General features: G+C 47.5%; 1 protein-coding gene across 2 annotated transcripts in view; it reads left to right on the forward strand.

The window, feature by feature from the left end:
* The first annotated feature begins 1,204 nt into the window (after nt 1–1,204).
* The window catches only part of Lrrc20 (leucine rich repeat containing 20), a 92,968-nt gene continuing 68,890 nt past the window's right edge, over nt 1,205–25,282 (forward strand). Inside the window, exons 1-2 of one of the 2 annotated variants that reach the window (XM_051186775.1) lie at nt 1,205–1,349; nt 8,348–8,492. In XM_051186775.1, the coding sequence (XP_051042732.1) occupies nt 8,411–8,492 (82 nt within the window). In that variant the 5' untranslated portion in view covers nt 1,205–1,349; nt 8,348–8,410. Of the gene's footprint in view, nt 1,350–1,724; nt 1,839–8,347; nt 8,493–25,282 lie in introns of those variants that run through there. The other variant, XM_051186774.1, reaches the window with a different exon arrangement.

A 25,282-nucleotide genomic window follows, 5' to 3' on the forward strand; every position in this document is an offset into this window, starting at 1 on the left:
AGTTACAGACAGTGGTGAGCTGCCATGTAGGTGCTGGGAATTGAACCCCCGTCCTCTGGAAGAGAAGTATGTGGTTCCTAACCGCTGAGCCATCTCTCCAGCCCCTGCTGAATTGAACTTTGGTGCTATAGAGAGTTTGGGATGTTGTAGGTCCAGAGCCAGGTTATTTTGTGGCATCTTTATGCCCTTTAGCAACCATAAGTTGTTGAGAATGCATGAACAGACCCGAGTTTCCAACCAACTAAAGGGCTGATTGCCCTCAGACTAGCATCTGAGGCCTATAGCTGAGGTGTTTTTCCCATATTCTTTGCTTTGTAACCTGGGATCCTCACCAATATACTTGAAAAGTGCCTGGATTTATGACTTTTTTGTTTGTTTGTTTGTTTTGATTTTCAAGGCAGCGTTTCTTTGTGTAACAGCCCTAGCAGTCATGAACTAACTCTGTAGACCAGGCTCTGGCTTCGATATCACAGAGATCTGCCTGTCTCTGCCTCCTGAGTGCTGGGAGTAAAGGCCAGCGCTGCCACTGGATGGCTGGACAGAAGAGTATTTACTGCCTCTATAGAGGACCAGGGCTTAGTTCCCAGCATGTACATGGTGGCCTCTGAAGGTGCCAGACACACAAGAGGTGTATAGAAACACAAGCAGGAAAAGCATATATAAATCTTTAAAACAAAACAAAAGGAAAACTGTTAACATGTTGGAACATGGAATAACCTACATCTGTGTTCTAGGGCTAGGATCGCTCCTATTTGGCTCCAGATCAACCATCTCTGATCCCCTTTGACCTGAGAGTTGCTTTTTTTTTTTTTTTTTTTTTTTTTGCGTCGTAGCAGAGCTGCACTCATCAGCCCATGTAACAATGCCCACAACGACTCGGTATTTTTAGACTTTAATTCCATGTTTTCTGCGTTTTGGAGAGATGAAGTTGCAATGCGATCTCGATTAGTGTTTCTTCACGTTTTTCAGAGTTCTCTGATCTGCCGAACTGAGCCCCATCTGGAGAAAACTCAGCCTGGAACAGCATCCTAAAGATGTAGACTGCAGGTACCGGCCCCCAGCGCTCTTGTCTTCAGCTGATTCTACACAAAGCAATTTCCCCCCTAGGTTTCTGAGCGCGCTGGAGGAGCTGAGCGCTGATTTGTTCACGCGGCCGGAGCTCCGGCCCTGCCCTGCCCTAGCTCTCATCCTTGCATCTTTATTGGCCAAGCGGCCATGCGCGCAGACCTGGCTGCCCTTGGGCCCCGCCCCTCGAGCTCCGCCTCTTGGGCTCAGAACTTGCCCGGGGTGCGGGCGGCCGCCGAGGGAGCGTGACTGATGGGCTCAGGTCTCTAGGACGCATTGTCGCTGTAAGTGCTGCCTCTAGCGGCCCACAGGCTTCGCGCCGCGCAGAGCAACGGTGGCCCGAGGCCTAGCGTGTCAGGGGCTGGGGAAGAAGGGAAAACAGGGTCCCAGGCTGTGTCCTTTCCCCTCCTCCAGGACACTTGGTAGCACTGAGCAGCGGCTGGGGCGGTGTCCTGGGTCGTGGACTCGCAGGTCCGAGATCGTTCGGGGTGGGGGGAATGAGCGGCTCGTGGTTACCGCTCCCGGACAGCCTACTTCCGTTTCCCCAGGGACACGCCGGTGCCCACGGGGAGAGGCAGCTGCGCATGTCGCTCTGGTAGTGTACCTCTCCGCCCCTGGCAGCATGGGACGCCCCGGTCTCTGTGATCAGCAGCCTCCCCAGCTCTGTTTGCTTTATTTGCCCCAGTTCCCACCTGCCAGGACAGCATGGTACTGGAGCGAGTATGAGGTCTGGGGGAATCCCGTCTTTGGCCTCTGGCTACAGTCACGGGCAGGTACAGTCTGAGGATGCTCACGTGCGGGGCTCCCCAAGACTCACAAACCCGGCGCCGACAAGTCCGGCTCACTCCCCAGCAGGCTCTTTCCCCTGGGTGGGAAAGTGGGTCAGCTCTGTTCTAGTCTCTAGAGGACCTTTGGGATTGCTGGGGTGCGAACAAGTACTGTGCCCTTCATCTCCCCACACCAGCTCTTGGACTTGGCAGGGTCCCGAAGCGTGGCCTGAGCCAGCAGTGGGGCAGCTCGTGCACATGGCTCCAGAGGCTCCAGTTGCCCCACAGCGAGGCTGCCAGACTCTTAAGTTACCAGTTGACCACAACAGTAACTAAATATAGGACCATCTGGTGCAACTGGAGTGTCGCTCTGGTGTCTTTGCAGAGATCTCAGGTAGTAAAGTTCTGGCCCTTAAGGGCTGGGTCACAGCTATGGTTAAGGTTTAAATACCCCAGCCCGTGTTTGGAATCTAGGTGATACTGGTTTCTGATCAGGCAGAGAAATTGCATAGCACTTACAATCACATCAAAGCAGAATAGCGTACCCACCTTCAATTTATTATGTGAAAACTTCCCGTCTATCCTTGTTTGATCACCTATTGATTGGTCATGCCTTAATGTGGGAAGCCCTATGTGGCTTGCAAAGCCCTTCCTGAGAAGTGATTTATCTTCTATTAATTTCTTAACAGCTCCATTGAGGAAGGTGATGTTTACATCTTAACAACTGGGGCTGCTCCACAGCATTAAGAACTTTCCAGAATAAGGCCACTAGAGATCTGGAAGAGACTGTAGGCCTTCTCCTCTCTGGCATGTCTTTGTCTCCCTGTTGCTGGCACTGTATGGTTTCTCCCATGGGGTCTTGACACAGGCTTCCATGCTGCCCCCTACCCCAGGCTATAACGGTACTGGCCTGTAAATGGCTCATTCTGCCTGCCAGTGGGAAGCTTGTTCCATCAGGCGTATCAAGTCTGTGGCCTGTGGGCCCAGTTCATCCCAGGAGCTTAATGCATGTGTAGATGACAGTGCCATGCTGCAGTGTCAAAAGGTGGGGACACCTCTAGTCCCTGTCCTGTCTTTTTGTCCTTGATTGTCCAGGGTGGATTGTCCAGGGTGGATTTTGTAGATGGTGACTAGAAGATTTCAAATTTAAACATGCCCTGGGACTGTATAACAAACTCGGGGAAAGGGCAGGTAAGCCGGTAGGAAGGGTTTGTTCTGTCAGTCCAAGCACCTTGGGTTTTGGAGTGATTTCTTTGGTAATTTCTTCCTTCTCCTTTTCTCTTTGGCTCCCTCCTTCCCTCCCTCCTCCCTCCCTTTTTGAGACTGGCTCTTGCTCTGTAGCCCAGGCTGACCTGAGACTCAAAATCCTCCTGCTTCGGCTTTCCTGGTGCTGGAGTTATAGATAAGTGTCATCATGGCCAGTTTCCTTGAAAGTTTCCGAGTCTCTCCCACACAGTTGCTGGGATGGGTGGCACTGAAACAGCCAGGCCCATGTGGGCTGAAAGCTCCTGTTTTTTCCTGACTACCTACTACTACCACCCATACTCAAAGAGTTGACCAGATCTCTGCTTCTGGAAGCCTACAACCTAGACCTGTGGGCTGGTCTGGGCCTGGGGTTTGTGCTGTTTCCAGAGAGATGCCCAGTGCCTTGATCAAATAGTGCTGATATGCAGATTGTGAATGGACTCAAATTGTTTATGTAGATTGGGGGAGGGAGCAGCCCACAGCGCTGTCTCTTGTTTGACTTGGACAGTTGTCTGCTTCTCTTTTTAAAACATTCAAAAGAAACAAAATAAAAAACAGCTATGTGTCCATCCCATGTCTACTACTCCCCACCAGTACTGGGATTAAGCCCAGGGCTATGAGAAGGCTAAGGTGCCCTTGAATGTGCTCTGTAGTCCAGATTCTCCCACTCCAGCATACTGAGTACCTGGAATTATAGGCCTGTGCCACCAGACCCAGCAAGGACAAATGTGTTTTTCTCCTCCTCCCCAGACTATCTCTTTGAGCTTCCATTAGGTACTAAGTAAATCCATTTGGTCCAGCCTTTGGGGCCAAAGGAGCCACTAAGTGCCTCTTGGTGGGGCTAGGAGTACACTCTAGCCCCATCATGTTTGTTCTCCCTCTGGCCCCTGTGTAGAACGTGACCTGCCATCTCTCCATCGCGTAGTCCTGCCTGCTTTGTCATCTGGCTTGGAAGGGGTGCCCAGCTGGATTGATGGAGCAGTTCTTTCTTGTGGGGAGAAACTTTAGGTGATGTGTGGGTAGCTGTTTGCCCAGCAGTGAGCGTGGTGAAGGTAGGCAGCTGATGTTTTAGGCAGCCTAGGGTATCTTTGCCGCACCCAGAGCATCACTGAAGTAAGGGAGTCCTCCTTCCTAGTAAGTTGGTTTGACACCCAGACTTCATATGTTGTTCCTGTTCATGCTTTCATGACCATTCTGACCTATAGTGTGGGGTGTCTGAGTTTTCCTAGGGACTTCTTTCATCAACAACCTACTGCAACATCACCACTGGTGGCATCTGGTAGAATTGCAGGCATAGTGGTTAATTGACAGAAGCCTAGTCTGTTCTAGGTCACACAGGCCCTGCACATCTTGGAAGTTTTTGTTTCTATATTTTTGTTTTGAGTCAGAATTGTTCCAGTGTTATTCAATTAAAGGTTAAATTTAACCTTTAAAAGAATCACGGGTCAGAGCTAAATCCTGTTATTTTCACTTTTATTCTTATGCCCTGTATACCTAACATAAATATTTATGATTATTGATCATGAGTACTTGAGAGGGGAAAGGAGAGAAGATGTTACAGCAGGAAGAGCCCCCTCCCCCAGGTTGAGAATTAGGAGACTTGGGGTCTTTGTTTCTATCTAACCTGTTGGCCTCCTTTCCTGGATCCTCAGTTCCCTGTTTTGTGAAGGAGTTAGGATAAATGACTGCAGGGCCAGTGAGTTGGCTCAGTGTGTAAAAGCACTGTTGCCATACCTGGTGACCTGAGTTTGATCCAAGAACCTACAGTGGAGAGAACACACTATTGAAAGGCAGCCTCTTCCCTCAAAGTGTGTCCCATAGTACACTTGTACCTGCATATTCTTTCTCTGTCTCTGTCTTACACACACACACACACACACACACACACACACACACACACACACACACACACAGAGAGAGAGAGAGAGAGAGAGAGAGAGAGAGAGAGGTAAAATTAAGAACTAGAGACTAGAGAGCTGTCTCAGCAGTTGAGAGCACTGGCTGCTCTCCCAGAGGACCCAGGTTCAATTCCCAGCACCCATATGGAAGCTCACAACTGTGTGTAACTCCAGTTCCAGGGTATCCGACACCCTCACACAGGTGTGAATTCAGACAAAATGCCAATGCACATACAGTTAACTAAGAAGTAAAATTAAAAACATAAAGACAAGTATGTCACCTCAATTTTGGTAATACTGATTCAGGCCGGGTGGTTTGAAGTGAGAGGCTGCATATTGAAGGTGGTGGGGGTCCCTTTGTCACAGTCCTCCCTTTTCCCACCGTCATGCACTGGCCCATGCTATGCAGGCCTGTGGAGGTATGCAAACTTAGGACTTTCACCTTGGACTCTGCCTTGGACATGTTGGAAGAGTCATTAGACTTGTATTTCAGATTTGAAACCCAAGTGGTGTGTGGGGAATCATCACACCAAGCATCTGTTTGATGAGAGTGTGAAGAGAAGCATAGGGTGGGAGTGCTCATGGGCCAGTGGGGGGGGTGGAGGGAAAGAAAGCAATGTGGAGAGAGAGAGAGAGAGAGAGAGAGAGAGAGAGAGAGAGAGAGAGAGAGAGAGAGAGAGAGGTTTTTACCTTCTTTTGGGTTTTTGAGACAGGGTCTCTTTATTATGTAGTTCTAGCTGTCCTGGAACTCACTATGTAGATCAGACCAGGTCTCTTTATTATGCAGCTCTAGCTGTCCTGGAACTCACTATGTAGATCAGACCAGGTAGGCCTCAAACTCTCCTGTTTTGGAATATTATTTTAAGATGTGTTATATTTGTTGATACTGTGTAAGATGTATTGCATTCTTTTATGTTGTATTTGTTTAACTCTGTGAAACTGTGTTACTTTGTCTATCTAAAACACCTTATTGGTCTAATAAAGAGCTAAATTGTCAATACCAAGGCAAGAGAAAGATAGGCAGGGCTGGCAGGCAGAGAGAATAAAGAGGAGGAGGAATCTTGGAGGAGAAGATCTAGGAAGGAGAAAAGAAGGGGCCAGCCACACAGCCAGACGTGGAGTAAGAAGGAAAGAAAAGATATACAGAAATAGAGAAAGATAAAGGCCCAGAGGCAAAAGGTAGACAGGATGATTTAAGTTAAGAAAAGCTGGCTAGGAACAAGCCAAGCTAAGGCTGGGCACTCATAAGTAAGAATAAGACTCCGTGTGATTTATTTGAGAGCTGGGTCCCCCCAAAGGCTAAAGAGCCAAAAGAGTAAAAAAACAAACAACTACATTCCCCAGGGATGGGATTAAAGGTGTGTGCCATCATGCCCAACAAACAACCCAAGTGATTTGTGCTTGGTCATTTAAGCATCACTGAAGCTCAGAGAGAGGCGGGACTGCTGAGGCTGGAGCAGTCAGGGTACACTTCCTGGGCGTGGCTCCATGGGAATTGTACTCATTCCTCAAGGAATGTGCCCAGGTGTGTGTTCAGAACTCTGTGGGTCATACACAAAACATTTGGTGCTGGTGTCACACCTGCACATGTCCTTCCAGCGGGCGTTTGTTGAGTGTTTATGAGTCCTGGGCTCAGAGTGAGGCAGACGCATGGGCTTTGCACAGTCATGTGTACTCATCAAGAGTGGTGTTACTAGGCTCACGTTCAGTGTGGTTGAGACCTCCTCCCACACGTTCCAGCTCTGCAGTGGTAGAGTTGGACTTGGGGCCTTTCCCATCTTCAGTGTGTTCGTTCTGGCCTTCCTGTGTCAGCATCCATCTCCTGGCTGAGGGAGGGGTGGGCTGGAGCATACCTGCCCTGCTTGTTCAGCTCTGGACACTGTCCCCATATCTCTTCTTTTGGCCTTTGTCACTCTTTCACCTCTGGTCCCTGACTAGGGTGGGTTTGCTGGAGTGACTGTTGAATTCAGGACTGGAGACAGGGACAGGGGAGACAAAGAATCCTGTCTTTGGCATTGAGTTTGAGTTCCTTTCTCCTTGTGGTGATGTAGGTGACTTCTGTGAAGAAGCAAATACCCAGACCTGGTTATAGTCCATTCCCCTTGAGCTTGTCCCTGGTACCTAGTCATTCATTGTTTGTGCTTTGGTTTCTTTCTCTGTAGTAACAAGGTGTTGAAGACATTTTTATGACTTTTTAAATTTCCTATCTATCTATCTATCTATCTATCTATCTATCTACCTACCTACCTACCTACCTACCTACCTATCTAATCTATCACCTATCTAGCAATGATTGCTTGAGACAAGGTTTCATGTAGCCCATGCTGGCTTTTAACATGAAATTTTTATATTGAACTTCCTAGTGCTGAGACTACAGGTGGGTTGCACCTTACCCTGTTTGTGTGGTGCTGGGGATTGAACCCAGGGCTTTTGTGACTGTTTGGTAGAAACCTTTTACCAGATAAGCTATACCCCCAGCCTATTTCTCAAATGACTTATCAATTGCTTTTCTTTTGTGTATATGGTATTTAGCCTGCATGTGTATGTGTACCACAAATATGCCTGGTGCCTTCAGAAGCCAGAGAGTGTGTTTGCCAGCCACCATGCATGTGCTGGGACTTAACCCAGGTCCTGTAGACGAGCAGCCGGTGCTCTTAACTGCTGAGCCATCTCTCCAACCCCCACACTTCTTTAAGTATCTTCTCCCCGGAGATCCAGTTATCTGGTTTCCCTTCTCACTTCCAGCAAGCGCTTCCTCTTTGCTTGTAGATAAATTCCGCAACAAGCCGAGAATGAGGCCTGGGTGCTGACACTGTACCCTCCTCCCCTCCACTCTGGCACATGGACAGGGGATTCCTAGAGACCACCCACCTGCAGGCTCCAAGGTCCCGCTGTCCTGGTACTTCACTTTCTGCTATATCGTAGGAACCTGGTGGATGGGGTGGCCAGCAGGGCAGCTGGCCTAGTTGTGTGGATTGAGCCCTGGCCAGGAGGCTGCAGAGTAGACAGGTGCCTTTCTCCAGCAGTTAGCTGGACCTGGCCTCTCCCTCAACACCCTGCCCTACCTGTTGAGTCACAGGCCATCTGAGTCCTCATACCTGCCTGGCCACTGGTTCAAGCTCTTGCGTATGGTGAGGTCACTTGCGTTGATCCTTTCAGGAAAGTGGTAAGACCCAGCTGCCCTCACACTCTGGGTGGCAGATCAAAGTAGCCCCTGAAAGGCTAAGCCAGTGTGGCCTGGGCTCTGGAGGAGGTGAGTGGCTTGGGGACTTCCTTGTAGCTTCTTAATGACCTGAATCCCTAGGGAGGAGAGTACTGGTCATGGAACCCTGGCTGGCAGCCATATGCTTCATGGTCCTGTGTCTTCCTCAGGCACAGACCCCTTTGTGAGCAGCAGACCAGCCTAGAGGCTGGGAGCCTGACCCCCACGTCTGCATGCTGAGGAAGATGGGTGAGGCTGTGGCCAGAGTTGCAAGGAGAGTCAACGAGACAGTGGAAAACGGCTCAGACACCCTGGGTAAGTGAGGTCTGGCTCTTCTACAGTGTGACTGGCTTGTGAACACAGAGATGGCACATAAAAGAGGTGAAGGGGCTGTCAGTGCGTGACTGGGAGGACAGGCGCTTCATGGAACTTTACTTCACTTGTGGTTAGTGTGTGTGTGTGTCTCACTGCAAACCTTGTTCTTATTTCCGGATGTCAGGGAACTCTCTCTCTCTCTCTCTCTCTCTCTCTCTCTCTCTCTCTCTCTCTCTCTGAGTGTGAGTGTGTGTGCTCCCTTGGACTGCATCAAACTGGCCACACTTGAGTTACCCCATGACAGGCCCCATGCCAGGAGCCTCTTGAGTGTTGTCTTGAACTGTCACAGCCTCCCTGTGGTGAACAGTACTTGCTAGTCACAGCTAGCCTGTGTGAGCTTTTGGGTTCACCCAGCTGGAAGATACTACCACATTCTGATGTTGTGACATGCATTTATTTTTTAAAATTTGAACTGATTATAGCATTTTAGCGGTTTGTTTACCCTGAGACTCCCAAGCATTTAAGCAAGCCATCCGTGTAGTTGAGTCCTGCAGTTGTGAGTGGCAGGAGGAGTCAGGAAGAGCAAGCAATTATGTCTGTGTACACAGGAGTTTCTGGTGCCTTTGTGAGATGAATGATTCATGTGTTCTGCACACACATGAGTGTGTGTGTATCATGGGTATCAGTGCCACTGAAGAGACATAGGCATGCTGGCACAATTGTAGGAATCCAGAGAGCACAGCCCTGTCATGGGGATGACAGTGCATATGGCTTAGATGGGCTTTGTCAGTGGAGAGGAATTTTCCAGGTGTGTGGGGTTTGTGTGTACATGTGTATGTCTTCAAGTGTCTGTGTCTGGAATGCAGGCTCCAATTCAGACGGTAACAACTCAGGTACTGGAGAGGCAGTCAGCCTTGGTCACTGACTCTTCCTGGAAGCCCTCAGTTTTATCCCTTCCTTCCTCCCTTCTTCCTCTGTAGTGACCCATTTGGTACCCCAGAGGGCAGGAACACTGTCGTTTCTCTCTCTCTCTCTCTCTCTTTTTGACTTGTGTCTCTGGCTGAAGTGGAATGCTAGACAGATCAAACCAGCCTCGAACACAGAGTGATGTGCCTGTCACTGCTTCCTTAGTATTGGTGTTAAAAGCATGTGCTACATGCACAGTCAACCCTGTGGTTTTTTGCTCTCTCTCTGTGAACCTAGTATGGCACTATGTTGGCATGTGGAAGGTTTGCTAAGCTGAGCCGAGGGCTGAAATGTCAGGAAATGGGAAGGTTTCTGCTGGCTTTGGAGGGGACACTTAGGGGTAGCTGCTAACTGTGGCCCCTTGGTAGAGCTCTGGAGTCTTACCCAGCATACAAGACTCTCTGTCGGGCTTAGGCTATTGGGTCCTGGGTGTCAATCCTGACTCTGCCCAGTACTAGTTTGGCATCTTAGCAGGTCACCTACCCATCTGAGCCTTGATTTCTTCATCTATAAAGTGGGGATGGTAATTGTGTTCTCTTAGGGCGGTTATGGACAATTGTGTCCTCTCAGAGTGGTTACATTTGTTACTTGCTCAGCATGCAGGGAGCTCAATAATTGGCAGCTATTTTTCTTTTAAAGATTTATTTATAATGTATAGTGTTCTGCCTGCATTATTATGCCTGCACACTAGAAGTGGGCAGCAGATCTCATTATAGATGGTGTGAGCCACCATGTGAGTGCTGGGAATTAACTCAGAACCTCTGGAAGAGCAGCCAGTGCTCTGAACTATCTCTCCAGCCCTGGCAGCTGTTATGCTTAATTTTTTCCTCATACCCCAAAGTGGTGGAGGTAGAGGCTAAGTCCTCATTGGTACAAAGGCACCTCCACAGGTGCCAATCAGCCAGGTCAGGTGGGGCCTGCTTCATATTCCCTCTGAGAGGTAGGCGGTTCAGTACAAGGTGTCATGTCTGTAAGGTGGCGATTTGAGGGACCCAGGCAGCATCTTCTCATCCAGATCTTGTGAGCACAGTGGGTAGTGACTGTACTCAGGGGGGAGAGCCAGACAGGGGGACCTGAACTCTGACCCTAGAAGCTTCCTGGTAGAAGAGGCACTGTGAGGAGGCTGGAGGAAGGGACCAGATGCTGCTGAGTTGGGAGAGGAGATGGCCTTTGCTGGCTTAGTTGTTGCTCCAGCTTCCAGGCAGTGCTGTTTAGGGGTGATACCCCCCAACTATGTGAAATCTGGACCTCTGAAAACCAGAGAGATTGCTGATGCATGTGTCTCAGTGGTCCGGTGCAGATATCAGCAAGCAAACTAGAGTGGCTTCTGTCTGGATGATGTGTGGGATGGTTTGGATAGAAGATGGCACACCAGCTTCTGCACCAGCTAGGGTCCATGCTCACAGAGGATCCCAAAACAGGCCTTCAGCCCCCACCTCAAGAGCACTGCAGTGCCTGGGATTAGAGCCCCTGCCTTGGGCACCAGAGCAGAAACCCTCACTCTACCATACAGCCTTGGAGTAGGGTGGTAGCTGGTGATTGCCAAGATCCTGGGGGCAGCAGAGCTCCAGTCATCATGGGTGAACCTTCAGCCATGGAGGCCCTGCTGAAGCTGGAGACTTTCCTGTGGTGGGGATTGGGCCTTTAATGTCAAGGTTGGAGTGTACAAGGCTTTTTATCCCTTTAGTGAGCCTACACACAAAATGTGGGACCTGGCCACTCTGAGTTCCCTGTAAGTTTGGAAGGTGATCTGACCAGGCTCTAACAGTATGAAGGAGCTGGGCTTTAAGAAAGCTGCTCTTGTTGAGCACCTACTGTGTGTTACCTATCTGAAAAAAACAAAAACAAGGCCTAGGTTGGATGGCTCAGTGTGTAAAGATGTTTGCCACCAAGCCCAAGGACTCAAGTTTAATTCCCAGGACCCACATGGTAGAAGGAAAGAACCAACTCCTACAGGTTGTCCTTGGACCTCCATGTGGGTCTTGTGACATTTGGATGTATGCACACACACACACACACACACACACACACACACACACACACACACTTGTGATTTCAGAATATTTTTTGAAAATAATTTGTTTTTATTTTATGAGCAATGATTGTGTTTTGCTTGCATGTATGTCTGTATGAGGGTTTCAGATCCATTGAAATTGGGAGCTATCGACAGTTGTGAGCTGCCATGTTCTTAACCACTGAGCCATCTCTCCAGCCCTGATTTCAGAATCTTTGAGGAGTTTTTTTTTTTTTTCCTTTTCAGGGCAGAGCTAGAGACAGGTAAGACAGATTAAAGAAAAAGTACTTTTTGCCCAAGCTCACTTGTTTACTGAAGGTAACACTTCAAAAACCCCAGCTTCCTGCAGGGACATGGCCTCAGCTTGGTACCTTGACAGACCCTGAGTGCCCATCCTGCCTCCTAGGGGTGATGGAAAACTAGTTCTGCCTCCCCAGTTCCTCTACTCACCAGGCACCATGTGAGCACTTTGCCAGTCCTGACTCATTTAATTGTCATGAGAACTTGATGATGTTACAATCGTGTTGGAAAGATGATGAAACAAGACAGGAGTGCCTGCCTCCAGATTAAAGGCATGTGCTACCACCACCTGGCTAGATCGTTTTGCTGCATAAACGTTTGCTGCTTTTTGTTTTTAAATTTTGTGAGGAGGTGGCACTATATGGCCCAAACTTACTAGACTCCAAACTCATTATATGGCTTAGGCTGGCTTTGCCCTCACTGTATAGCCCAAGCTGGCCTTGAACTTTAGGGTGACCCTCCCTGCTCAGTCTCCTGAGGGATGGGAGTAAATACAAGCATGTATCATATCATGTTGTGGGAGTTTTACAGAGCTTGAGCTAGAAAGAGTGCAGGTGACTTGCTGGTGATGCAGGTGTGGTTCACACCCTGATCCCCCTCTGGAGGTGCAGGAGATGAAGAGATGGGCTGAGAGCCAAGCCGCTGGAGGCTACCCAAGACTGTCTCCTCTCATGCCTCAGAAACACCTCTGTGAGCCTACCTTTTCATTCTTTTGAGACAGGGTCTCACTGTGTAGCCCTGACTGACCTGGAACTTGCTCATAGAGTAGGCTGACCTTGAACTCAGAGATCCTCTTGCCTCTGCCTCCTCCATACTTGGCTTGTATTTTCAATTATTCGTACTTACACACACACACACACACACACACACACACACACACACACACACAAATGCAGATGCCCTCAGAAGCCAGAGGACAGCATTGGATCCTTTAGAGCTGGAGTTACAGATGTTTTTTGTTTTTGTTTTTGTTTTTTTGCTTTGAGGTAGTGTCTCTCCATAACTCCCATTATTCTGGAACTCAGAGATCTGTTTGCTTCTGCCTTCTAAGAGTTGGGACTAAAAGCATGTGCCACCCTGCCTGGATCTACAAATAAATATAACACCTTTAAAATATACATTACTTGTTTATTGGATAGGGCACCATGGCATGCATGGTGTGTATGTAGAGGTCAGAGGACTTGCAGGGGTTGGTACTCTTCTTCAACCACGTGGGTCCTGGGTTCATCAGGTTTGGTGGTAAATGCCTTTCCCTGCTGAGCCATCTTGCTGGTGCCCAGTTCTTTATATGTTCTGGATCCAAGTTCTGTTTCCCTTCTTTTAAGTTTGAGTCAGGCCCTGACTATGTAGTCCAGACTGGACTCCAGTGCCATCTCCTGCCTCAGCCTCCTAAGTGCTGGCATCCTACATAGTCTCCAGCAAACCTGGCCAGAGTTTTCCTAAACCCAGTTTCTAGGCTCTGCCTTGTCTTTCAGCCTTATAACGGTATCTCCTGAAAAACAAATGTTTTATTCTTGATGAAGTCCAGTTTATCATTATTTTTTTTCAGGACAAGCAGTCCTGGTGGTACAAATAAGATACCTTGCCAAACTCAAGCCTGTGTGTCCTCTTGGAACTATCTGGAAGCTGGGCAAATGTACAGGTTCACGGGGCCCAAGGCCTGTGGAAGCTTGTGTGAGTCCCTTCTGCCTTGAATTTCTAAGGTTGGGCGGGTTCGTTGCCTGGCAGGCCTCTGGATATGTATGAGTGGTGAAAGCAAGAGAATGAACATGAGTTGGGAGAGGCCACATCCTTGGACGGTAGTTGTGACCTAGGCTAGGGAGAGAAGGGATGTAGCTCCGCTCCCTCCTCCCCCCAGGTTCACCAGCTCTTAGCTGCACTTACCAGCAGATGGCACCCTGTCACCAGCTGGCCTGGCTGTTGTAGGGTGTCAGTCCCACAGCCTGACAAAAAGTCTCCCCAGCCAGCTCACTTTCTGTAATGTATAATTGTCTGGGCCCTGTAGGGACCCCACGATCTGGAAATCCCCACTCCTCCCTCCCTTCCTCCAATCCTTCCTCTTTTTTGTTTTGCTTTATTTGGAGATAGGGTCCCAGTATTTAGCTCTGGCTGGCCTGGAACTCCCTATGTAGACCAGGCTGGCTTCAAATGCACAGAGATTTTCCTGCCTCAGTCTCCCCAGAGCTGGGATTAAAGATGAATGCCACCCAGCCAAGAACTCCGTTCTTTTATGACAGTATTTACCATGCACTTTGTGTCTCACTGAATACGAAATCTCTGCTGGCTCTTTCCCAACAAATATACACTGAGCACTGACTGTGTGCTCAGAAGGACCAGCTTCTCCAGGGCTGTCAGTGTGGAAACTGAATAGGTCTCGCTCCACATTCCCTCTCTGTACACACACAGGTTAAGGATAAGGGAAGCAGCCAGGGCTGGAGCAGGAACAGCCTCTCTGTCCTGAATTTAGTTGAGGTTTGCTAATCTACAGTTCCTGGAGCAACCTGTGAATTGAGGGGTTGTCTGTTTCACTGTACTGTTTCTAGTCTGGGGAGTCCCCAGGGTCTGCCAGGTCCCTTTCTGAGGGCACAAGGGTAGGGAGAGGCTCCCGAGGCATCCCTCAGACTCCCATCTCCACTTACTGAGAAAGCCAAAGCCTTTGTTCTGCTTTCCTGTCTCCTGCATCTCATGGGGACAACAGGCTGGGTGCTGACCTTGTGTCCACTGCAGAGCCTTCAGCTGCTCTCCCCAGAGCCCCTGAGTTCCTGTGTGATGAGAGCCTCATCCAGGCTCTGCCTCTGTATGATGCAATGTGGAAAAGGGGCGTGAGAAGCTTTCTATCTAAGCTGCTATTTCTAGACAGTCTCTCCAGATTGCAGGTTTTGGAAACCAAGCCTGAGCCTTCTTCCAGGCCTAGAGAGAGCTTTTTTTCCCTCCAGAGCTCAGGGCCTCTCTTGAAAGTAAAGCTTTGTATCCTGGAGGGGTGCCCCCTTCTTACACTATGGCTGCCTTGTGCACATAGTGTTCAGCACCTTCCCTGGCCCCAACCCAGAGATGGGTTGTGCTTTTAAGCACAGGTGGCTTAAAAGCATCAGAAAGATGGTCCAAGGAGGCCTTAGTGGACAGCATGCTGGCTGTGCAAGCATGGGGACCTGAATCTGGATCCCCAGAATCCACAAAAGCTGTAGCACATGGTGGAGATAGAGATAGAAAGCCTGAGAGCTTGCAACTAGCCTGACATATGAAGTGGTAGATAACAAGGCATCCTGTCTCCAACAAGGCGGGGAGGGGGGGTTTACACACAAGGTTTTTTCCACTTGGGTGTTTGTAACCAATCTCAGGTCCCTTCCAAGAACAGTATACATTCTTAACTGCTGAGCTATACATGCAGCTGCCTGCACATGGAATTTTAAAGAAACGCTATTTATTTATTTGTGTGTGAGTGTGAATGTATGTGCAAGTGTGTATTTGAATGTATGCACGTGCAGGTCCCAAGAGGATGTTAAGTGGTATGTGATGTCGGTCCTTGCATAGCAAGCATTCTTTTAGTTTTTTCAGACAGGGTTTCTTTGTGCAACTTTGGAGCCTGTCCTGGAACTAGCTCTATAGACCGGGCTGGCCTCGAACTCACAGAGCTCTGCCTGCCTCTGCCTCCCATGTGCTGGGATTAAAGGTGTGCATCACCCTTGCATGTAGCAAGCATTCTTAACCTGAACACTCTCTTGAGCACTGTGTGCATGAATTTTTAGCACATATGTCTTTGATTTAGTTTCTTCATTACTTAGAACCTTACGTGTGGTTGCTTGTAGATGTTTGTTATGTGCATCACTGTTGTATCTCACTGCATACATGTGCCTTAGTGTGTTCACCCTTAGCACTGTTCCTAGATTCAGGGCTGCCTAGCAGTTCTCATAGGCACGTGATTCTGTAAGGAGAGACTCAGGCTGAAGGCATCCTCTTCAGGGTAGTATGGGTCTTTAGGACAGATAATGTTCAGGCTGGTTGTAGGGCTGACAGAGTGGTAGAGCCAGTAAGCCAGGGTACCTGTGGTTCCTTGCAAACCTCTTAGGGTAGGCCTGCTGGTAGCAAGAGGAGTCCTGAGGCTTAAGCCTTATCTCAGTTAGGGTTTCTATTGCTGCAGTGAAACACTGACCAAAAAGCAAGTTGGGGAGGGAAGGGTTTGTTTGCCTGACCCTTCAGCATTGCTGTTCATCACTGAAGGAATTTAGAGCAGGAACTCAAACAGGGCAGGATCCTGGAGACAGGAGCTGATGCAGAGGCCACAGAAGGGTGCTGTTTACTGGCTTGTTCTCCATGGCTTGCTCAGCCTGCTTTCTTATAGAACCCAGGACCAGCAAGTCCAGGGATGGCTCCACAATGGGCTGTTCCCCTCCTCCCCCGTTGATCACTAAATGAGAAAATGCCTTACAGCTGGATCTAAAGGAGGCATTTCCTCAGCTGACGCACCTTCCTCTGATGACTCTATAGCTTCAGTCAAGTTGACACATAAAACCACCCAGTACAAGCCTTTAGCTCAGCCTTGTCCTTGCTAGGTGACATTGGCAGTCACTTCCTAACTCTGGCCTGGACTTCTGTCAGTTACGCAGGTGCTGAGGAGCCAGCCCACATTCCAAGGTGCCTTGGACATGTACGTTCTCAGGCCTGGGAGTCTGAGAATGCAGGCTTGTGTGGGCTGGCTGTGACTACAGTGGCTGTCAATAAGCCTTCGAGGGTCTGAGGCTGGTGTCCCTGGCAGGATGTGCCAGTGTAGAGAGGAACAGCGTAGGTGGAACCCTGGTGGGATGCGAGGGTATAACTCAGAAGGAAATAACTGGCTTGAAAAGGAAAATCAATAGATTCACAGAAGCAGAAGCTTTACCACCAGCAAATTGGCCTGGTGCCGAGGCCTGCTGGGCTTCAATGCAGGGCCCGAGCTTGGGCGGCTCTTGTTTTAGAGGCTTGTGATTATCGCCAGTCCTGGGGCACAAAGAAACCAAACATCAAGGACCACTGTAAATAGATGGTCAGTGAGGTCTCTCACCTTACATAAGGCCAGGATCTAGAGTCTGAAGGTGGAAAAGTCACCCCAAACCAAAATGACCTGTAAATAGGAATGTCCATCCACTTCCTGTCTTCGATGGACCAGACTGTCTCAGCTGCTGGGCCTACCTTCCATTTCATCCTTAACTCTGCGATTGGATTAACCTTAGAGGGTACATGTTACGCCTCCAACTTGTTATGTAGGTCAGGAAGATCTCGAACAACTTCAGGTTCTCCTGGCTCTGCTTCCAGAGTGCTTGGATTACAGGCTTGCATCACTATGCCCAGTTTGGATTTTTACATTTAAGTGAACATTGACCAACTGGGTTACATTACATTCCAGCCCCTAGTTCTGTGTTACAGATGAGAAAGCTGAGGCCTAGGGGTACTGAGCAACTTTTCCCAGGCTGTAGCTCCCAGGGGGATGTGGGGAGGGGGGATTTAAACCCAGCCAGAGTTCTCTCCAGGGTGGAGCACACGTTGTTCGCTCTGAGAAGGCTGTTGATTCTGTGTTTGGGAGCACTTGAGGCCCCCACATTTGTAGCCAGCAGGCCCATGTTGTAGGGAAATATGTGTGTTCAATGTCAGAGTCACGCACTGCCTCTGAAATCAGATAAATGAGTTCGTGAGCTGCTTTTGCTTTCTCTGATCTAGGTGGTGACAGAGGTCCCTGGTGGCTTCTGAGGAAGAGAGCTGCATGACCTGCTCGGGTCTAGAAAGGTCACTGCTGGGTATAGGGCCCACATGATTCCACAAGGGAGTCCAAGGGAAGAAACAGCTTGGCACCTTTGTGGGTGACGAGAAGGTGGTTAGGTGTGCTGTGTAGAAAGTGGTTACATTGTAAGAAACAGGGAAGCCTGGGTTATTTGGGGTTGGTAGTATGGGGAGTTCTGGTGAGTTTGGGGACCTTGTAAGATACCATGGAGAGGCTCACAGCAAGGAATTAGACAGATGGCTCAGCCAGCTGACACTGGGGATTTCTGCAGAAGAGCTACTGCCCCAGGAGCCCACCCCACCCTAGGTTGCTCCCTCCCTCAATCCTGTAGACCTGTGCAAGTCTTTGAAATTGCAAGGCTAATGATGCAGCTTCACATAGTGCGTGCTAGCAGAAGAGTGAAAACGCCTAGCCTTAGAAATCAGCAAATAGATAATTTCACAGTATCAAAAGCTCCTGTTGCTCAGGCACGAAAATGTTAGCCTTGGGCAGGCAACTTAACGAGGAGGCTTAGGAATATATTAAAACCAAATATTTCCACAAATGGCTGTTAGGGTGGCCAGGGATAGAGGTTCATCTTGGAGTGGACTGGCCAAACCTGCAGTTCTGAAAATCAAGCCTCTTCAGGACTCTAAATGTGATCTTGGCCTGTGCCAGAAGCCACTTCCTGCTTGATAAAGTTGAGAAATTGTGATTGCTCACAGAGATGATGCTGTCCAGACTCATTATCCTGGTAGATGAGGGTGAGGTTAGGGGGCCCTTTGAATTGTCCTGTCTTGGGTGACTGGATTGCCAAGATGCATATTTCTGTCATGCTCTGGTTTCTCTAGGAGGTTTCTTACTTGGTCAGGCCCTCTCTTTGGAAACACATCTCACCCTGTGCTGTGTCTGTGGTCAGGCTCTGCAGAGGGTGGACCGTGAAGGTACTGGAGGGAGGATCTAGGTAAGGAGCTCTGCAGGTGGCCCCTGAGGCTGCTGCACTTGCTCCTTATTCCTGCCCTGAGGCTTGTCTCACCCCTACCTTTGTAACCAGCTGTCCTAGGATACCCTGAGTGCCCTCTCAGGTCTGTGTCTCTGCTTACTGTCCTGGAGCATGATCTAGGTTCCTAGGAGCAACTAGCTAGCTCCTCACAGGCAGCAGTTGGCTATAGCTTACCATTGTGTCCTTAGACAATATTAACACAGTGACTACCTGGGAAAGACTTCTTGAATGAATGAATGAGTCAAATGAATTAATGATAGCCTTCAACAGGTGGTACTTTTGCATCACACAAAGAAAGAGAGCCAGATATGATGGTGTATCTCTAACCCCAGCACTCATGAGGCTGGGGCAGGAAGGTTGCCAGCGTGATAGAAGAAGAGACCTGTGCATATGTGCACAGGTAAGCACACCTCTGTGTGTGTGTATGTGTGTGTAAGAGTCTCAAGGGGGAGGGACAATGACCTTTATTGAGAAAAATGAGCATTTATATACAGAGAGCTAAAGTTGAGAACTAAAGAGTAACTTGCCAATGTTCACTTATGAAGAGCAGCAGCAGATCAGGACTTGGGTCCCCAGATTCTGCAGGGCCATGAACCTCAAGAGGAAGACATTCTACCCATTCCCAATTTATGGTATGACCTTGAGAAAAATCTCAAGTCCTCTGGCCTTAGCTTCTTCATCTGCAGAGGGGATGCCAGGAACCCCTCTCTTGGAGGTGGATGTCTGGTTTAGTCCAGTGATGTTCAGTCAGCGCTGAATGCCGTGCCCTTGAGGAAGACCATAGGTTCTGCACAGTTCTCTCCAGTACAATATGGCTTCTGCCCTGACCATCTGGAAGCCCCACAGAGCTCTTGGTGTCTGTGTTATCAGCATCATCATGGCTGCTGTTGTGACTCCTGACTGTGGCTGGGATGAGTCACTGACTAAACTAAAATAATGGGTGTCTCAAATCAGAACCTGTGTGCCGTTTTTGCAAAAAGAAACTTTATTTTTAATTTCTAAGTGAATATTGGTTTTCTTAAAATAGCAGATCAGCTTGTCAGCAAGGAAAAGGGCTTCTTTCTTTTTTGAAAAAATGAGTTTATGTTAGTTCCTTGAGAATTTTATACAGTGTACTTTGTCATGTTTATTATTCCCTTCCTTCAGTGCTTCCCAGATCTTCCCCCAACTTTCCTACCCACCCAACTTCATATTCTCTCTTCCTACTTCTCTCTCAAAGCCATCAAGTCTGGTTTGTGTTTGTGTTGACTGACTATTCCTGAGCATGGGGCCTGGAGTGTGACCAGTAAACCAGGTGTCATATTATTGAAAAAAAACTGACTCTTCTTCCAGCAACAATCAGATGCCAATAGCTCCCCAGCTAGGGGTGAAACTTCATACCTTCCTTTATGCAGGGATTTTGTCTGATTTGGGCTTTATACAAGTCCTATGCATGCTGTCACAATAGCTGTGAATGCATAAAAACATATGCCCTATTATGTCCAGAAAACACTGTTTCTTTGAATAGATCCCCAAGTCTTTTGGGGAAGGGCACAATAGATGTTTCATTTAGTATCTTACCCTCTTGCTGACCAGCTATTTGTTTGTGTGTTAACTGCCATTTACTGCAAGAAGGAACTTTGCAGATGAGGCTTGAGAGATGCAGTGACCTGTGGATATAGCAATATATCACTTGGAGTCATTTTTAGTATTATATCCATCTAGAAGAATAGTAGTATTAGGTTCTCCCCTGGGGCCATGTCCTATCTAGCCCCAGGTTCTTGGCTTGGTTGACAGTGTTAGGGGTAAGCTCCATGTTGTGGAGCTGTGTTAAAAAGAGGTTGGTTACTTCAGTCAACAGTTGTCATATCTTGCTTGTAAAAGGATAAAAAATACAGCCTAACTCTCCAATGACCCTGGGAAGCTAGAAGTTTAAAAATACTATCTAAGAAGCCCTAAATACCTCAAATTCCAGACCCTGTCCTCTGCCGGTAAATAGGCAAAAGGTTACACTTCTTGCTGCTTATGACAGGTCCTTGAGTACCTGATCCTGGCCTAGTAAGATAACAGGAAATGAGCTGCTTAACAGCTTATCTGACCTCACTAAATTGTTGTGAAACCCCCACCCCAGTGACCTATCCTAACTGCCATTTGTCACCCTACCCAGGAGCCAGCGCAAACGCAGACCTCTGGGGCTATAAAAAACTGATTGGTCTATAAAGCACGGGCTTGGATGGTTTAAATTGATTGGCCTGCACCACTTGGGCTCTGGATACTATGGGATGATTGGTTTGCAATGTGTGGGCTTTGTTGTAAACCCTATAAAAGTTGTCTCAATTCTGTACTCCAGGTCCTCAGTCCTCTACCCCAGCATGGCGTATGACTGTGGACCCCAGCGCGCTTGAAATAAAAAAGTCCTCTTGCTGTTTGCATCAAGACTGCTTCGCATGAGTAATTTGGGGTGTTGCCTTTCCTGAGTCGGATCATGAAGATCCTCGCTTTGAGGGTCTTTCACTTGCAGGGTTCATAGTGAGGTGAGATTGATCTCTCTCCTCTATAGTGTGCACAGTTCCTTCCAACCTGGTGAGAACTAGCCAATAGGGGTGAAGCTTCCAACCAAGTACTGAGCTAGATTTCTTCAACAATGGGATCTTCTTACTATCAAGTTCTGGAAGATAATTAAGCATTGGCAATAGCTTTTATTATTTGGGGAGGTTCTATGGGATCCCATTGGCCAACAACTCAAAAAGAAATAACCCATTCCTGGTATTGGGGTTTTTATTAGGTAGTGTATAGTTTCTTGTTGGAGCATTGTCCTTCATTATAGAGTAACTGAGTTTAAACTCTATATATGTATATATTTTAATAGTAAGTTTCTGTGTTTAAATTTTTTTAAAAAAATGTTTACTTTTATGTGCATGTATTTTGTTTGCATGTATAATGTGTACTTAATGCCCTTGGAGGTCAGAAAGCAATGGAACTCCTAGAACTGGAGTTAGGGTGGTGGTGAGCAGTCATGTGGGTGCTGGAAGTTGTATCTGGGTCCTCTATAAGAACAGTAAGTGCTCTAAAGTACTGAACCATCTTTCTAGCCCTCCATATGGCTTTTTATAAAAGGTCTTCAGTGTCATTATCTCTCCCCATATTCCTCCATCCCATCCTCCTGTTCGCCACCTCATTTAATCCTTCCAGTTTTTCCTTTATCTTTTATAACACTATACTCTATTTCCCCTCTCTTGAAACATCTGCTCCCCTATGACCCCTGACCCATGACCTCTGTGGGTTCTAAGTGAAACACATTGTATTATATTAGTCAGGGTTCTCTAGAGCCATAGAACTTACAGAATGAATCTCCCTCTCTTACCTATTTATATAATATATATATATATGGGAATTTATTGGAATGACTTATAGGCTGCAGTCCAACAATGGCTAGTTATGAATGGAAAGTCCTAGAATCTTTGGTCTGCTGGGATCTCACAGAAGGAAATGGGTGAGGGCAAGGTGAGGGCAAGCAGGTGAAGAACACCCCTTTCCTTGTCCTTACATAGGCTTCCATTGTCCTTATATAGACTTCCAACAGAAGGTGGTGGCCAGATTAAAGGTGTGTCTTCCAGCCCAAGGTCTGGATTAAAGACATGTTGTCCTCCTGCTTCAAGATCCGGATCATTAGTGTGCCTCCATTTCTGAATTATAGTTCATTCCAGACATAGTCAAGTTGATAACTGGGAATAGCCATCACAATCCACCTCTTGTCAGCTTAACACACAATCATATATCCTTATGTCATGATTAATTTCCAAATAAAAATAATAACCAGGTCATAATAACATCTAAAGACAGTATAACTACTCCGTGTACAATTGCAAATGCACTATATATTTAAACAGGTCATAATTACGCCTAGCATGATATAGCTATCCTTTATACAAATGCAAATGCATTATAAATTTAGAATAGTTGTAATGTTCTTGGGAGACATCCTTTTAGTATCTCAAACTTACATATGATAAATAACCACTGATATTCTCTTAGTTAATATTACAACATATATGATAAGGAATTTGAAAGAAAATACAAATACATTCTTAACAAATTGCAAGAGAAGCACTCATGCCAGTTATAATCCTTGTTTCCACAACTAGTCCCATGACCTTAGATGGTATTTATAACTACCGTCCTCTACTACCCATTCTGTATTTCCTCCACCCTCGCTAGTGCTTCAGCAGGCCTTGGCTCTTTTCCTGGTGGAGTGACACATACATAGTTCATTCCTGATGCGCCTGTGCCCTTTGTCATCCATCCTGCCTGGATTAGGCTGTTGTAGCTTCCCATTGACATTAATCATAGCGCATGGGAGCACCAAGAGACACCCTAAAGGTTCTCCTGCACTCCAGACATAATCGTTCTGACCTCAATTGTGAAGAGGCAATCCAATTTCCCCGTGGTAATCTGGATCTATCACCCCTCCTAACTGTTATTTCCTTCTTAACCTGCTGGTCTAAGGACATTAAAAGCCTGAAGTGACCAGGGGAAGTCTGAGCTTCCAGTTCAATGGAATTATGTTTGCTGTGGCTCCTAGGAGGAACACTCCGCACTCTGGAACCAAAAGCAGAACTTAAGGTTGTGGAACCAGAAAGCAGAAACTTTCCTAGTGGGCCACTAGGCGTGATAGTGAGTGGAACTATTCCCTTTTCCACCCCTTGATTCCTGGACCTGAAGATCCTGGCTATGGGAGAAAGTACCATATATTGGATGCTGATTCAAAGCATATACTGCCTTGGGGAGAACTTTTCCCCAGCCCTCCATGCTGCTGCCACCTAATTGACACTGTACCAGTGTCTTCAAAAGGCCATTCCATCCTTTTGTCAGGCCAGCTGCTTCAGGATGGTAGAGAACATGGTAAGATCAGTAGATTCCATGATTGTGGGCCCACTGTGGCACTTCTCTGGCTGTGAAGTGAGTTCCTTGGTCAGAAGCAATACTGTGGAAAACTGTGATGGTGGATAAGGCATTCTGTATGTCTACAGATGGTTTTGGCAGAAGCATTACATGCAGGAAAGGCAAATCCATAACCAGAATAAGTGTCTACTCCAGTGTCCTTTCCATGGAGGAAGTGGTCCAATGTAGTCAACCTGCCACCAGGTTGCTGGCTGGTCACCCCAGGCAGGGAATGGTGCCATGTCTGGGACTCTGTGGATCTCTGCTGTTGGCAGATCTGGCACTCAGCAGCAGCTGTAACCAGGTCAGTCTATGTTGTTGAGCCCATGCATAACCCCCATCTCAGCCACCCATGGCCACTTTGTTCATGGGCCCATTGGGCAATGACAGGATGGTGGGGAATGAGGCTGACTGTTCACAAAATGGATCCTTCTGTTTACTTGATTACTGAACTTCTCCTCAGCTGAAGTCACCTTTTGATGAGCATTTACATTGACACAAGTGTCTTCACCTCCTTTGCCCATTTAGAGAGAGAGATCTCTCCACATACTTGTTCCCCAGATGTCTTTCCTACAATTTTCCAATTGTTTCTCTCCAAGACCCTGACCATACAGCCAATCCATTGGCTACAGCCCATGAGTCAGCAAGAATATTATTTTGTGGGAGAGACAGATGATCAAGATCCCTTCTAAGTTATGACAGGGCAGGAGTGTTAACGTACCCCTGAGGCAAAACAATAGAGATATACTGCTGGCCTGGCCAACTAAAAGCAAATTGCTTTTGGTGGTCCTTATGGACAGGTACCAAGAAAAAGGCACTTGTTAGAGTAATAGCTGTATACCATGTACCAGGAGATATGTTAATTTGCTCGAGTAAGGATACTACATCTGGTATAGCAGCTATAATTAGAGATACTACCTGATTGAGTTTTCAGTAGTCAACTGTCTCCACGATCCATCTGTCTTCTTGTGCACTGACCAGATAGGCGAGTTAATGGGAGATGTATTGGGAACCATCACCCCTGCATCTTTTAAGTTCTCGATGGTGGCACTAATTTCTGCAATTCCTCTAGGGGTGTAATACTGTTTTTGATTCACTGTTTTTCACGGCAGAGGCTTCCCATTTAGCCTTTCCAACCATAGTAGCCCTTGCTCACAGGTCAGGAAGCCAATATGAGAATTCTGCCAACTTCTAAGTGTGTCTATCCCAATTATACATTTTTGGAACTGGGGAAAAAACCATAGGATGAGTTCCAGGACCTACTGGACCTACTATGAGTTGTATATCAGCCAAAATTCCATTAATAACCTGGTCTTTGTAAGCCCCTACTTTAACTGGAGGGCTACAATGTTTCTTGGGGTCTCCTGGAATCAGTGTCAACTCAGAATCAGCATCCAATAGATCCCAGAAAATCTGATTGTTTCCTTTCCCCAGTGCACAGTTAGTTACCCTTGTAAAAGGCCTCAGGTCCCTCAGGGGAGGAGCTGGAGAAAGGCTAAATATAAAACTTTTAGGTATCTTATCAGGATCCTCCCTCAGGGGAACCTGACCACCCCTTCATTCAACAGGTTCTGGGTCTGCAGACTGGCTCAAGTCTGGAAATGGAGTCACAGGCCAAGACTACCTTTTGCCACGATCAGTGCAGCCTTTCTTATTTGTTTGAACCTTTTTCCGCTTGTACAGATCAAACAGAAATGCAGTAGGCTTATCTATTTTGTACTTGGAAACACTATAATTAGCCATTACCAAAAGTCTGTATGTGTCATGCCACTGTAAAATTCACCTTGACTGTGCTGACCCTGCTACCTCCCGGGCCCAGTTAAACCCATTGCATTTAATTCATACAATTGAGCAGC

Source organism: Phodopus roborovskii, unplaced genomic scaffold, assembly GCF_943737965.1.
Source record: "Phodopus roborovskii unplaced genomic scaffold, PHOROB, whole genome shotgun sequence".
NCBI lineage: Eukaryota > Metazoa > Chordata > Mammalia > Rodentia > Cricetidae > Phodopus > Phodopus roborovskii.